We start from the raw sequence: 16,082 nt of genomic DNA on the forward strand, positions 1-16,082 counted from the left end.
AGTTAGGTTTAGAAAGTTTTATGTAAGTTTTATTATCCTTGTGTGTGTGTGTGTGTGTGTGTGTGTGTGTGTGTGTGAGAGAGAGAGAGAGAGAGAGAGAGAGAGAGAGAGAGAGAGAGAGAGAGAGAGAGAGAGAGTTATGGTAATATGGATAACCACATATCCACTATATATATATATATATATATATATATATATATATATATATATATATATATATATATATATATATATATATATATATATATCCCCTTTTTCTTATCTTACCCCCACTCTTTTCCAGCTGAGCATATACGTAAAGACCAGGAAATTATATTAACCTTCCATTTTCAGTCATTCTGATAATATACATATCGAAATAGAAAAGGAAAACTGTATTAGATTTAAAAGGAGAAATTTAATTTCATGTTTAAGGAAAATTGTCATTATTGGTGACAGCTAGAGGTAAGACAAATGAACCGCCACCCGGTGAGCCAATCACGTGATAGTGTTTTGATCGCCTCCACCAATCAGCTGTCGAGAATCTGTGGCAGCCATCTTTGTTGTTGTGGCAAAGTGGCATGTGGCTTGATGCTTACTTTTACAAATTTAAAAGGTATGTAGAGTGTTACAATTCATTCAACAATTATTAGATAATGTGTAAGCTTGCGTAGGCCAAGTGGATTTAGTTTAAGTTAAATAAGTGTGAATAAGTTTTTGTTTTATGAATAAAGTGTACCCCCCGAGATCGTCACAATTTGACCCCTCATTTTGCAAATTGTTTTTATGCCTGTTTAATGAGGAGCATCATGTTGATTATAGGACGTACTTTTGCTCCTGTACGTTATAGTATTTGCATATTATGTTTAACGAAAACTGTAAGTAGTAACTTAGGTAATGCTTAGACATACGGCCACCTCTTAAAAGTTAGCAAAAATTTTTACCTACGTTTAAATTGATTCAGTGGCTTTGTAAAGTTGTACAGAAGTGTGTTTTCGAGTATGAAGAAGAGCCACGTAAAAAACTAGAAAAATGTATAAGGGATGGGTTAGGTTAAGGGTAAGTTTGGTCAGGTTAGCATAAAGTTTGTTAGGCTAGCAAATAGTAGGTTAGGTTAGGATAAATGAGGTTAGGGCAAGTTACGAAAGTTGAGGTTTTGGTTTGGTTAAACAGGAATTGATAAGGATAATTTTGTTCAAAAATTGCATCCATCAGTCTTTGTGCACCATAAGATGGCATTCGTGTGTAAACAAACACTGCCTTTTAAAATGCTTTTCACCGCTTTTAAAAGACCTAAAATCATTGAAACTTGAAAGTATAATCAGAAAATACTTAAATAATTCCATGAAGAGCTTAGGTGAGGAAACAGCAAGAAGACTGCAAAGTTAGGTGGTCCTGTGTTTCCTTAAGGATTTCCTACATTTATAGCACTTGCCAATTAATAGTTGCATTTTTACCTCTGTATTCATCACCTTCAGACCATGTAGAAAAAAAAAAAAAACTACAGCACCCACATTTTTAAAAATTGTAATCAGGCAACATCAGATGCTTCTATTTAGCTTTGGAGTGAGTGTTTTTCGTAATTTACAGAGGAAGACAGTATGCAGATTCGTGGAAAGTCACTACGCAACCCCATTGGGCAGTGAGTGGGAACCATGAGTGAGACGATGGAGGTGGAGACGAAGCCTGTCGAGGGCAAGGATGGAGAGGCTGAGCACACTGTGGTGACCAGGCTGTCTCCTGGTGCACCAGTGGTCTGTTTGGTGAGTGCATTTTTGGACATTGCTGGAGTAAACTAATTTATCATTGCTGTTATTATTATTTTTATTATTATCATTATGATTATGATTATTATATTATTTGATTATTGTTATAATTAGATTTTTATTTATTTAATTTTTTTTACATTTGTATTGCATCTAAAGTAATGTCATCCAGTTTTTATGATGAGATAGACACTTAAAACTCATCCGATAGGATCCCAACAGCCATTATTTAACTCTGTGAGTTTGTAATAACCTCTTGTAGTGCCCACATCAGCATGAGACACAGAAGTTACTTGTTCATGATGTATTTTCAAATAGCTTAACATCAGATTTTGTAGTTTTATTTTCGAATGATGTAGTATCAGATTTTGTTAAGTAATCCCAAAGTACACCATACAGAGATGTATTTTGTGTTAATTTACTCACTTGCCAATTAGCAGAACTGGCAAAGTTGAAACTGCAAAAGACAAGGAATGACAAATGTGATTACAGAGGTTCCCTGTGAAGATGAAAATGATGGTGATGATGATGACCTGACCTCACCCCCTATACAGGTGTGTGACCGAGCCATCAAGGATCCACATGGACGAGATGTACACAACTTGTTCCTGGAGTCCAGTGTCACATCACGATCCCAGCGACCACTGTCAGATGTCCTTGGCGAGATACTCAAGGCAACACTTACAGCAGACCAGGTGCTGTGGTGTGTGAGAGAGAGAGAGAGTGATGATGGTGACAGTGGTGGAGATTGGCTTGTGGGGTTGAATTGGGATGGGGGAGAGTGATGGATAAAAGTTGAGAAGGATGATGATGATGCTGATGTGTTGCTGATGAGATGATGAGAGAGAGAGTAAAAAGCAGTTTGATTAAATGTAAAAGCAGAAAAATAATGGAGAGTGGGTGAATGATTAAAAGAAGACATTGTCTTAGTCTGTAAAGGTACATAGGTACCAGTATGCATCTTGTGATGGAAGAGGCATTGAAGAGAAGGGTAGGTTTGGGGACCAATGAGATAGACTGATAGAGAACATGTCAGTGCTATTTATTAAACCTGCCAGCCTCATATATCTAAGTAGGAAGTAGCTGTGGTTAGGATGATGTTCCTAATTTTCTTTTCATGCTCCTTACTATTTTTCCTGGACAGGTGTTCTCAAAGACACTATGTGCGCGTTGTGCCCGGTTAGTGGATGAAGTGGAGGAACTGCAGAGTCGGTGTGAGGTGATCAAGAACAGCTTGGCCACCTGGTATAGCAGGTCATTCATCAAAAGGCTCAAGCTGCCAACCAATGACCCAGGCATTGCTATAGGTGAGGTATCTTGCTTGTTGTTGGAGTCCCTGGACTTGTTGTACTCTGACTTGGCATAAAATTGCGCTTATATTGAAAGCCTAGTTATAATGATTGATTAATGACTATGGTGCTAGTTACAAAGAAGTGCAGTGGCCTTGTTTTTTTCCGCCACTGAGCTATTTGAACTACGTTGCAAAAGGATGAAAATCTTGATCAAGTTCAGGTAAAACAATTGTAGTTCATGTAGATTTTAGGGTTGTATTTTAAGGCTATTGAGGTTTTGTAATGCCTTTACCATAGCAGTTGTCTAGTTGTAATAGCAGTAGATAATTATCATCCCTTTGGGGAGGACTCAGAAAGTAAATTGAAAAAAAATAAGAATATCATGTAAATATGTACTTTCAGATAGGATGAGTTCATGATGATGGTAATGATGATGACTGTATTTTCATGCAACAGAGGATATAGATTTGGACGATGTAGTGGATGAGGTAGAAATGGAAGTAAACGACAAGCTGGTGGCACGGCTAAAGGTGAAGGAGGAACCCCACGAAGAAGATGACGATGATGATGATGACCTGTTGAGGCCGGAAGATCAAGGCATCCGGGCAGATGACCCCGAGTTTAACCCTGCCAGAGATTTTGACTCCCCCTGGGTCACACGCACCAGAGGAAGGCCTAGGTATGGTGGGGGATATGAGATGATGCTTTGTTGCTGCTGCATATTTGAGAGGTATTTGAGAGTGCTGTATACTCATAGCTTAACTTCTAGGTGTGCTGGAGAGGGATGCCTTCATGTGGTGGCACCAGTGTGACCAAGCATTGGAACCGTTCAGTTGTACAAACATCCCTCATCTCTCTCTGGATCCCCCAGAAGAAGAATGGTTCACTGCAGGGTGGCAACTTTCAGCCTACGGTACATTAGGCTCATGTACAGATGAGGGTGGTTGCAGCTACTACTGTTTAACAAGTGTGGGTAGAATTTATTGATACAACTTTCATTTTTCTCCTTTACAGAGGCAGAGGTCGAGGTCGAGGGAGGGGTCGAGGGCGGGGGAGGGGGAGGGGCCGGGGTAGTGGGCGGGGACCAGGCAGGCCAAGGAAGGTGCCTTTGGAGACCCCTGCTGAGACCACCCCAACGGAGTCACTTGGCGAGAAACTCGGCCAGCTTGTTACAAAAATATTAGGTGTGTTCTTGTGTAGTAAGGGATAAAAGTTTGAGTTTTTAATTTTAATTTATTTATATTTTTGCTTTTTGCATCTGTGAATCCTAATATCCATGGTTCTTTGTGGTCAGTGGGGTTAAGATGTAATGGTGGTTATTATGGTTTTGATGATGGTGCTTGGGTTGATAAATCTTTGTGGTGGTTATAACAATGGTGATAATTATTATCGTGATGATTGAGGTGGTGATAATGATGATAACATTAATGTTGTTAATAACAGCAGTGATGATTCTGGTGAAGATGGTGGTGATAGGGATGATGGTGATATTTATGGTAATGTTACAGGAGAAGAAGATGAGGAACAAGGCAGTAGAGTAAAGGGAGAGGAGGGAGAGGCAATGGAGGAGGGAGAGGTTGCTGGAGAGGAGGAAGAAAATTCAGCAGAAGACAACACCTCACCCAAGGTAATGTACCAAATCTCCTGTTGCTTTTATCTCTTTGTTTGTTTTTTTAGCAGTTGCTGGAGAGGGTCACCATGTGGTGATGCTGATAAATCAGTAATCACATGGCTCCACTGCCTGTTTAAATATACAGTCATCCTTCAGCTCCCTCCCTCTCCTCCTGAATTAGAGGCTTCACCAAACCCTATTTCAGAGGTCTGCCACCAGGTGGTCTAGCATCGCCCAACCTCGATTAAATATTTTTGCGGGTTTTTAAAGACTTGTGAAATGGTACCTAACGCTAAGTTTATAATAATATTGCTATTTATAGGAATATTTTTTCCTATTTAATCAAGTGCACATATACACCTGTAAAGAAAGAATAACCATGCCTTCAGAGAATCTTAGCTTGTGCTGTCTATTTACAAATATTGAATAAATCGTGTGCAGTTAGTAAAAGGAGATTACCTTCAGGACTTCTGATGTGTGTGTTTTAGCATGCTTTAAAGAAGGAAGCTGTTCCACTGAAAATAATGTACTTTAACGATTGCTATTGCTAAGTTGGTGAATCAGCCCAAATATTAATCCAAACAAACGGCAGTGCGGTACAACACTATACAGTAACCACAGCAGAGTACGAGGAGTTAAATTGTAAACTTACTAAGCTCAGCAGTGGAGCCAGGGAAACATTTAAAAGAATTATTTATGTAAGACTTTGGTTACTAAGAGGATCAAGACGTCCAACAGGTCCGTATTGTTAGGAAAAGTCATACATCAGGCAGGGCAGCATATCGAAAGGTGCTCCTAAATATGCGGCTACACGTCAGTTTTATTTTGTGGATACTAACAAATGACAAATATTTTAATCACTGTTATCTTGCTTTATGAATGGTTCTAATAAAATTGCCTAGGTTTTGTCTCTATGTTATGCTTACAGAGATGAGTAAACTGACGAAAGCTGAGTTTACAAAATGACACATAATACAATATATATCAAAGGGTCCCCATATTGTATTTTCTTTGTAGCATATCATGCCATCTGAGTAATTTGATGAGTAAAATATGTTTTGAGTTGTTTTACTTTGTATCAAAATTAAAAAGAAATTAAGCACTGGCTACTTTTTCAATGCCTACCCCGCATCAGAGCTGGGCGACGGAAGCGAACCTAGTGGCAGATTTCTGAAATAGGATCTGGTGAAGTGTGTAATTGAGGATGGTGGACTGCAGGTGGAGGGCAGCTTCAGCCTGCAGTGCACTTGGTTCATGCTCAGATGGTCTTGGGGCCACAATAAAAACCAACTCATTTTTTATCCAGTGCTTTTTTCATCTTTTTACACCCTTGCCTCTTTTCCGTTCAACTCTCTCTGTCTCTCTCACCTCTTCTCTGTTCAACTGTCTATCATCTGTAACTGCAATCTCATCCATTGTCTCTTCTTCTGTATTGCAGGAGTTAATTATTCTTCTCAGTCTTCTCTGTGCAAAACAGGTTAAATCTGGGATTCTTCTACCTTTGACATCAGTCATTAAACTTTCTATGTCCTGGCATCTCAGAATGAATTTATCAACCCATCCTCCCTTGGCTTCTTGTGTTTATTTCCTTTTTCTTACACACACACACACACACACACACACACACACACACACACACACACACACACACACACACACAAAGAACGAGGGTTATTATTGTACGGGACAATTGTCTTCAAGGTACGCTGCTATGAAGTCCGCTGACATTTGAAGTGGTTGAGTGCGGATATTTTAATACTGTACAAAGAAATTTTGGGTTATTGCTAGTAGTTTTTAAAGAGGAAAACAAATGCTGTTAGTAGAGGACACTTTTTCACTCTTTCAGGAAGAAAAAGAGGGTATGGAGTCAGTAAACTCCATTGGCAGCATGTTGACCTCAGACAGCCTGCAGTGTAAATTGTGTGGCATCAGCACCAAGTCCATGCAGGAACTGTCCACACACTCCCTCACACATGCTCACCACACATGCCCAAAATGTGGCCTTGCCCTTGCCAGACCTAGCTCCCTTATGCACCATATGAGGATAGTTCATGGCATGGAGATGACCATTGATAAGTCCGTTAAGGAGAAGTTTGTGTGCAAAGTCTGTGATAAGGTGTATGCCTCAGCTGGTGCTCTACATGGCCATACTTTAAGTGCACATTCTGGACAAGTGTACCCATGTGAGGTATGTGGCCGCAAGTTTAACCACCCCAAAAACCTTGCCAGCCACTTGATACGGCACAATGAGAGGCAGATTAAATGTGAGGATTGTGGTGCTGGGTTCTATCTCCGTGGGGAACTGCACAAACACATCAACCAGGTTCACAGAAAATGCCGACCCTATGTGTGTGTGGACTGCGGGCGCTCGTTCTGCCAGCGGTCAGTCCTAAAGCATCACCGGACTGTGCATTCGGACCATAGACCCCTCACATGTCCACTGTGTGGTCGAACATTCAAAAACAGACACTCATTCAACTCACACATGGAGCAGGAACGGAGGCTGGCCTGTCGGGCAGTGGGATCCAAACGTAAACAACCCCCTAGACCTGAATTAGTGACCAAAACAGATGCAGTTCAGTCATCTGCTGGTGCCCAGTGCTCTAATAATCGTGTTCAAACTTCCACAAATCTTGCTCAAGCCTCTAATAATCTTTCTCCTACTACATCTAATCTTCTTCAGACCTCTGCCAATCATGCTCAGGCTCCTAATAATGTTGCACAAACTTCAACAAATCTTGCTCAAAATCAAGGTAAAGCACAAAGTATAAGAGTACAAAGAGTGAATATTTCAAAGCCAAAGCAGGTGATGAATACAGAGACTCAGGGTAGAAAACAGCCTGAAAGTGGAAGCAGAAAACCAAATACTTCTTTAGGATTTTCTGAAGCTCTGTCCGCAGCGGCTGTCTTACCAGATCTCAATGTGTCAGTCTCACAGGAAACACAGACGTATGGGAACCTTGAACTCTTCCCTGAGAGCCACTGTGATGATAGACTTGGCTTGCCCCAGTCCTGTGTTGGAAGTCAGATAATGCTGGTTCAGGATTTAAATGAGGAGGCGACTGAAATGGCCACTCTGATATTTGACCAAGAAGGAGCAAATGCATCGGAGGGAAGGAAGCAGAGTCTGATGAGCAATCCTTCCTCATACAGTTGGGGACATGAATATAACATTGACGTTGCTAGTCGTATTTTAGGTGAAGATTGAAGCTGAATTTTTGGAATTTTATAACAATCCTTCCTCAAGTAGTTGGGGACTGGAATGTAACATTGATACTGATAGTTGTATTTTAGTAGAAACTTAGCTAAAATTGATTGTCTGCCTTAACTCCTTCAATCTGGTAACTTATTTTATATTCTTGCAACCAGTAGATGATTATATGTTGGAAATAAAGATCACAGGAGTTTTGTGTTTACATGCAGTCCTCATTAATAATTGGGGATGTGTTCTGTAATATCGTATAAACTTTTTCTTTAAAGCTGGTCTTTAAAGTTGGGGGACCCTGGCCAGTCAGCTTTATAGGTAGCAGTGGAACTTCTTTATGCAGTTTTTATGTAATTGAATGTAGAGGTGCTAGGAAAAAGAATATAGAAAAGATGATGGAATGATTATGTCATGTAGAGTGGCGTGGTGGGGGAGAGAAGCTTCAAGATAATGGTAATTGTCTGTTTTATGATCCATATTATGTTGAAAATCCTTTTTATGTTGAATATAGGATTTTTTATTGCTTTTTTAACTTGTGTCAGAGGTGAGTTACATGGTTGATATGCAATATAGTTGTAAAGGGACTTTTTTTGGGGTGAGGGTGCTGGCACAATTTTGTCCACTTTGGAGAAATCATTTGTACTATTATGATGGTTAAAAACAGTCTCCATTAACCCCTTAACACTGTGTCATCTCTCCCTGAGGTGAACAAAATCATCTGAAGGTAGCAGGAGTAAAATTAAATATACATAATCTGTGAAGGGGTTAAGTGTGCTCTGATGAAGGCAGTACTATACAAAATAAACTTGGATATTCTTACTAAATCTCATTTTCCTTTACATTTCACTGGTGTACCCATGTATGCTGTGGTTTACATCATAAACGCTCTCCATAGTCTGCAGTTCCCCTGCCTACGCCACTTTTTATGAACACTAACTATCAGGTCTTTTGTTGCCATTCCATCCATCCATACTACCTCCTGCACTCTTACCTACTGAAGCCACCTGCCCATCAGCATACTGTACAGGAGTTCTCAGAATAATCAAAGTCTGAAATTCCACAATAAGGCCACAAGGACTGTAACAAAAATTTATGGACACAAAACTGACCCCCGATGCATATCCAGTCTGGCCTCAGAACTCGTTCTAGAAGCATCATTCATCCTCACTTTATTTCTTGAGCTTGCATACCAGTATGAAGTTTCCCATAAATTTTCATCCTAATCCACCTACAGTAGTACTTTGTGACCCATTAAACAGATTGGTAAGAGTGAAAACATGTTGACCACTGAGATTTGACACAGTTTCGCATAATGTCCTTGTTCAGTGGATATGACGATGACCATGGCAAGTTGTAAGAGAACCAAGCCATTAGAATGCAAACAGAAGTATGATTTTTTCCTGTAGGTTGTCAAAAAGGAGAAAACGGTGAAAAACTTGTATTATGATGACATAGGTAACCAGTCCTGAATGAGAGCCACATGATGACTGCTGGGCCATGTGAAGTTAAGTGGAACCTAGGAGGACTACTGAGCATTTGAGCCTCAGATAATAGGCTATAAAATTTGTGCCCAGAGTCAGATATATAAAAGAAAAATGTCCATATGTGACACTACAGTTATGCTGGGCTTCAAGGAATGGGCTGTCAAGTCTCTGCCAAGGGTCAGTCAAGTAAAAGAAAAATGTCTAGATGTGATACTAGTTATTGCTTCCCCCTCTGGCTCCTGATGCAGATCTCCTGCTTTCCAGGTGATGGAGGAACAGCCTGACCGAGCCTCAAACACCTGTGGAGAGAAAGGCAGGAAGTCTGTAACTGGTAGTACACCCAGGGACCTGATCAGCAAACATGAAAAGGATGATGCTGGATATCTGGAGCTGCCTGAAAGCCCTGGTGATGATTTGACTAAGATATCATCAGTTATCCCTGAGAAGATAGTAGCAGACAACAAGAAATTGGAAACTGGAGAATGTACGGCAAAATCTGTAAAAGGGACTTACAAAGCCAGGGTACACCATTGTGACTTGTGTGGCCTTGAGTTTGATTATGCTCAGGATTTTCGTGATCACATGAAGACCCACGGGAGTTTTGAATGTGCAGTGTGCCGGAAGGTGATCGCAAAGCAGGGCATGCTGACACAACACTATGTAAAGTTTCATGGGCTTGAACTGGGCCCCGGGTCTCAACACATGTGCTGGATGTGTGGGAAGGTGTACAAGTCAAAGCAAGCTGTAGCATACCACATGACCACAGCACATTCACAGGCTAAGCTTCAGTGTGATGTTTGTGGGAAAAAGTTTGGGCATGCGAAAAACTTAAAGGCACATATGAAGCGACACGGAAAGAAGGAAGTTGCTTGTGATAAGTGCCCTGCCAGATTCTACACAACATCTGAGCTTGGGTATCACTACAACGCGCTTCACCAAAATGCACGGTGCTGGAAATGTGAACAGTGTGGCCGAGGATTCAGCAGGTCCAGCAACTACATCAACCATGTGGAGAGACACCGACCTAAGCGTTTTGAGTGTACTGTGTGTCTCAAGATGTTTCGCAGAAAGGCTCACATTGAGGGACACATGAAGCAGCACAGTGTGGCCTCTGGTTCAAAGTCTGAAGGTAATCCAGACTTGTCCAGCAAGATCAAGGAGTACTTCCGCTGTAACAAGTGCAGTGCCTTGTTTGAGAGCGAGGCAATGAAAACGGATCACCTCTGTAGCGACCACATGAAGTTGATCCGCCAGTTCTTCTGTGACGGCTGCAATGTCTCCTTCCATTCAAGGGAGGATCTCAGCTCTCACTCCTGCCCTCATAGATCTGCTCAGATTCTGGTTCAGTCTGAGACACTCACGGATGATGTTCAACTGTACACAGAGGCAGAGAATTTGACCTCAGGAACAATTGGAATGAATGCAGATGAATGGGATGCATGTTTTGTGGTCTTGGCATAGCTGCAGTGTAGAGTAAGGAAATGAATAACTGTTTCATCAAAACTGAATGTGCATTGGTGTAGGCAGGCTTCCAATTTATTGTAGTGAAATTTAAAACGTAAGAACTGGAACACTGATGAATGGGACACTTGTCTTGTAGTTTTGGTATAAGTGCAGTGTACAGTGAAACAATCAAGATCATTTTATTTTGAGACATTATACTACTGTTAAGATTTGTTCATTTTGAGGTGCTTGGTGGTCAGCTGTCATTCTTATCTTTTAACTGTATTTCTCAGTCACCATTTATTCTCATTGTAATGAGTAATGCACAAGTAACCCTTTTGTTAAAGTAGGCATTTTCAGATTTTAAAAAATGCAGTCTTAACTTATCATCATCATCATCATTCGGACCTCCTTTCCCACTCTAGGGCAGGGTGAGGACTTTTCATTCACAGTCTTAAACCAGGTTCATGTATCATGTGTCATTTAGATGGGACTGAACTCCCTCCAGATGACTATCATAAATTGGAAATATGACTGAATAAACAACTTTACCAGGTTACTGATACCTGTACAAAACAACCTCCCAGGTTTGAAGTGCTTGGGTCCAAAGACATAGAAAATTAAATATTTTGGAATGAAGTATCATTATGGTAAAAATGACAAAAATTATGGGATAAATAGTCTACAGAACCATTAAGAGTAATAACAATGAAGTAACTTGTATTGGTCATTTAGTATCTGTTGCTATACCTGCCCATACAAAAAATATCTTCTAATAAGCAGTGGTTGTGAGAGAACAGGTGATATCATGACCCCCGTACTGCATAGAATGCTATTTTAGAAAGTGGCGGTTTTGGATTTTGGATTTTTAGAGTTGGAAGTTTGTATTGTATTAAGGATTACAGTGTTGAGGAAAATGAAATACACTGACTGCTTCCATTAGAGTGAGAACATACTTTTTAGAAATTTTACCTTATATTCACTCAGGAACTGGTAAAAAGTGAATACAGTATACACTTGTGATATCTTTATTTGTGGTTTGCAATCATACACTGGTTGTTAAGTACAGCCAGACACATTTATCCAGTGCCTTTTACAGTATTAATTAACAAAGCAAGTGGTGCAGTGTATCAGGGGAGTTATCTTCCTTGAACTTTGCAATATCACCATCAGCCATGCATTGTTATCTTAGTTTTCATCATCTTCATCATTGTTATTTTTAACATGCTCATCGCAAATCATCGTCAGGATCAGCTTCATTATTGTTGTCATTTTTGTAATCATCATCATCATAACTTCATCATTGTTATCATCATCATTGTATTCCTGGCCAAATCGTCATTCATCATTGTCATAACCAAATTCCCCTCACTTCGTAGGGATGGGTAAAGTCCTGAAATGAAGGAAGACCCAGAAATAGAAACAGTGAAAAAAGTACCTTTTAAATTGAGATTATACGTTCATTCACACATCTTTCAAGCTTTCAAAACTTAGAAGATATGGAAAACACAGAAGGGCTTCCAGTGCCATTTGTATCTTGGATGCTTCACTGGGAATAAATTTTAATGGCTGTAGGAAGAGTAGGATACGAAGGACTTTGTTTTACTAGACAAATGGAAGTACAGTATATATATATATATATATATATATATATATATATATATATATAAACTAGGCAAATGGAAGTATATATATATATATATATATATATATATATATGTATAATATTTTCCATGTGAGATTTGTGTGAGATCACCCCTTCTGTGATTAAAACATCTGGCCAGATAGAGATGCAAAATCTGATAAGCTGTGTGAGTTAGAGAATGCAAGGTCTGATAAGTTATGTGAGAGAGAGAGAGAGAGAGAGAGAGAATGCAAGATCTGATAAGTCATGTAAATGAAATTGTTTGGCAGTGGCAAGGGTGATATACAGTACAGTATACAAAAACGCCATCATGCTGAAGGACTTCTTTGAGAGAGTTTCCAGTCCATTCGGTTTAAGGAGGTTTTCAAAATTTCAGGAAAATCATCTGGTGGTAGCAGAAATAAAATATAAACTGTTATACTGAAGGTTATAATGTGGGAGAATACATGATAGGCTGGTGATACTAATTTTGTTCTCTGGGCTCTTCATAGTGCCAAAATATCATTTTTTTTTTTTTTTTTTTTTTTTTTTTCCACAGACAGGAAATGAAATTTAATGTTTAGTTTGGTATTGTAAGAAATATACGACATATAAATAGTCCCATTAAATTATTATACCTAGTGTAGTGATGTGGGATTACCTTGTAAGAAAGATAATTGTTTTGTTACTTTTTTTTATTTATTTATTTATTTTAATTTTTTTACTGTGTATATGTAGATGTTATTTTGGAACACTGAATAAAGTCATGAGTTTTTCGCGCTGTATCACTAACCCTGATAAGATGAATTTGATTTTTGAATGCAGTGCAGGACAACACTGTTATATTCTGATGTGAATTTAGTGATAGAGATGTGCAGGTGTTCTGAGATAGCAAGGTGTTATACAGTACATGTACTGTGCAGTGAAGATAGTGATGGAACAGTGCAAGTGTTGTGGTGTAACTGAAAGTGTTGTGTTGTGTTGCAGAGCTTAGAGGTGACTCGGCCTCGCCAGCCAGGCAAGAGAGTCCCTGTGCTCTCGGAGAAGATGCGTCAGAGTCTTGCCGAGCTCTCAAAGAAATCTCGTGCCATACCCCTGGGGGAGAGCGGAGAAGGGGCCAGCAAGTTGAGCAGGATGCATGAGAGATCGGGTGAACCGCGGGCCAAGCGTCAGTACCGTAAACGTCCGGCGATCATCCACCTCTGTAAGTTTTGCATGAAGGTCTGTCCTACGGGGGAGCAGCTAAAGGAACACCAACGTTCGCACCACACCATCGAGTGCCAGTTTTGTGGGAAGGTCCTGGCGCGCATCGGAGCTTGGGAGAATCACCTCAAGGTATTTCATAATGTCGAAATTCAGGTCCCGGGAAATGAGGAAGCTGTGACTAGACCTAAGGAAGAGGTGGACTGTGAAGTGTGTGGGAAGAGATTCGCGTCTAAATCTGCCCTGGCATACCACTTAAAACTCCATGATGATAAAAGCTACCCTTGTGATAAGTGCTGTAAAGTGTTTAAACATCCAAGCAACTTAAAGACACACATGATCAGGCATGAGAATAAGAAGTACATCTGTGTGAAGTGTGGCAAGAAATTCCACACAAACTTTGCCCTGCTAATGCATGATAACCAGTCTCACCGCATGGCCAAATCCTGGAAGTGCAAATACTGTGGTAAGGCATTTACCCGATGTGCTGCATTCAGAGAGCATATTAGGATTCACACAGGGGAGAAACCATTTGAATGCCAGGTATGCGGCGTCAAGTTCCGCAAAATTCACCACCTCAAGTCCCACACGAGGCAGCACGAGCACAAAACCAGCCGCAGTGGACACTTCCGATGCCAAGACTGTCCCAATGCCGTTTTCCTGCACAAAGTATCATATGATCGACACAGGAGGTACAAACATCCGAAGGTTGAAGTCACGCTTTTACCAAATGAGACTCCGTTCACCACTGAGATGACACTGAGGAGGGAGTTCTTGCTTACAAGTGGGGATGAGGGAGTGGACACAACCTACTTAGACTTTGTGGAAGTTGAGGGTATAGAAATGGTTGGACTTGATGACCCTAGTGTGGTTCTTGGTAGTCAAGGAGGACAGTGTATCATTGAGCTGAATGAGTCTGTTGAGGAAACACCAAGGATGCAATCAACCTTCCCTGAGCAAGTGCAAGTGTTGAGTAATGCAGCGGAGGAACAGTCAGCCTTAGGATTCCAATTGGTTAAACAAGAACATGAAGTAGATGAAAAGGATGCCCAGGTGCCAATGTTTGCCGAGGCTCAGCTGGCAACATTACAAGAACAGATACAGTTGAGTGAACAAGTAATGCCCGAGGAACTGCAGCAGCACTTGGCTATCACAGGGAATAAGTTCCAGGTACAGATGGATGGGGAAACGTTTGATGTTTATACTGTTGCTGGAGCGGAGTAGTAGTTAATAGCAACTGATAAACAGCCTGTGTATTGCTTTGTTGATTTTGTTCAGTTTAGGGAAGACATTTTATCCAGGAGGGGTTAAATGTAACCATCATTAATTCCCTCATTACTGGTATGGTTTTCTAAGTAGAAAAAAATTGTGTGTAGTTGGAAGAAATAACTTTACAAAGACATCAGTACGAGGAAGAGAGTAATGAAAAATTACCATAAATTACTGAATTAAAAGCCATTTTTGTATTGAAAGTATAATTATTGTTGACTATTTTCTAGTAAAATGAAGGCTTTAATCATCTGTACCATATTTGGTTGTCACTTTATGACATTGGCATTTTGTATATATCATTCTCATTGTTATTATTTATCATCTCATGGTGTGTTGTTGCAGCTGTAATAATGGTACATTCCCATAATTGGTGAAATTATTTTTGTAATATGTATGCAAATGAATAATTGATAGGTATTAGTGTGCTTAGATGATATGGTTCTACAGCAAGAATTGTTGTTGATAGGGTGGTGAAAAGTGTTTATGGGAGTGAGTTTGTGGGAGAGAGGTGGGTTAGGTCAAGGTGGTGAATGAATAAGGTCGTGCTGGAAAATGAAGTATGGAAGATGAGCAGGGTAGGGAATGGATAGGGGATTGCATTGGATGACTGGAATATTGTATGTATGAAGGAGTACAGCCAACAGACTCAGAGTTGAACTAGCAGGTGATGTGAAACATGTGGATAAAGAGAAATACCAAAAAAGTACATGTGCAAATAATTAGGCCAGTGAGGTGGAGCTAGGATTCTTTGGGTCGGAGAGATGTATAAATGTGTGGGGGTGTTTCTGGATCCTACTTCATCCCATCCTTAAGTGGAAGAATGGTCTTGATGATGAATCATTTACTGTACTTTATTGTTGATATAATTTGGTGTTCACTGATTAATGACACCTTATTTGTGAGGTTGATATTTTTATGCATCAGGAATTCACATGTTTCTTAGGGCAGTGTGGATTTCAGATAATTTATATTTACTGTGTAAATGGTTGTAAATTGCCCTAAGGCTACTTATTTTTCTCACATTTGGAGGCCAAAGGTAAGCTACACTAGAGGAATTAAGCATCGTCTGAAAGTTGGATAAATACTTTGCAGAAAGCTCAAACCATGTTTGACATGCTTTGAGCTAGGACTTTCATTGTTTGGTTGATTTTTTACTCACATAGGGAGGTTTTTGTGGTGGCCAGTAAGTCATTAGGTGTTAG

The 16,082-nt window shown here is 40.0% G+C and overlaps 1 protein-coding gene across 1 annotated transcript; it reads left to right on the plus strand.

Annotated features, from left to right (window-relative positions):
• Positions 1–1,688: 1,688 nt before the first annotated feature.
• Positions 1,689–15,014, plus strand: LOC145399488 (uncharacterized; the record flags this gene model as incomplete). Its single annotated transcript, XM_080272094.1, has 8 exons — positions 1,689–1,742; positions 2,300–2,440; positions 2,890–3,052; positions 3,494–3,716; positions 4,052–4,221; positions 4,546–4,664; positions 9,603–10,787; positions 13,393–15,014. Coding segments are annotated over 8 exons (3,495 nt in total), but the record flags the coding sequence as incomplete, so codon positions are not given.
• Between the last annotated feature and the right edge of the window lie 1,068 nt (positions 15,015–16,082).

The sequence above is a fragment of the Coenobita brevimanus genome, chromosome 49 (assembly GCF_032717465.1).
Source record: "Coenobita brevimanus isolate Jiangsu-jjx chromosome 49, ASM3271746v2, whole genome shotgun sequence".
NCBI lineage: Eukaryota > Metazoa > Arthropoda > Malacostraca > Decapoda > Coenobitidae > Coenobita > Coenobita brevimanus.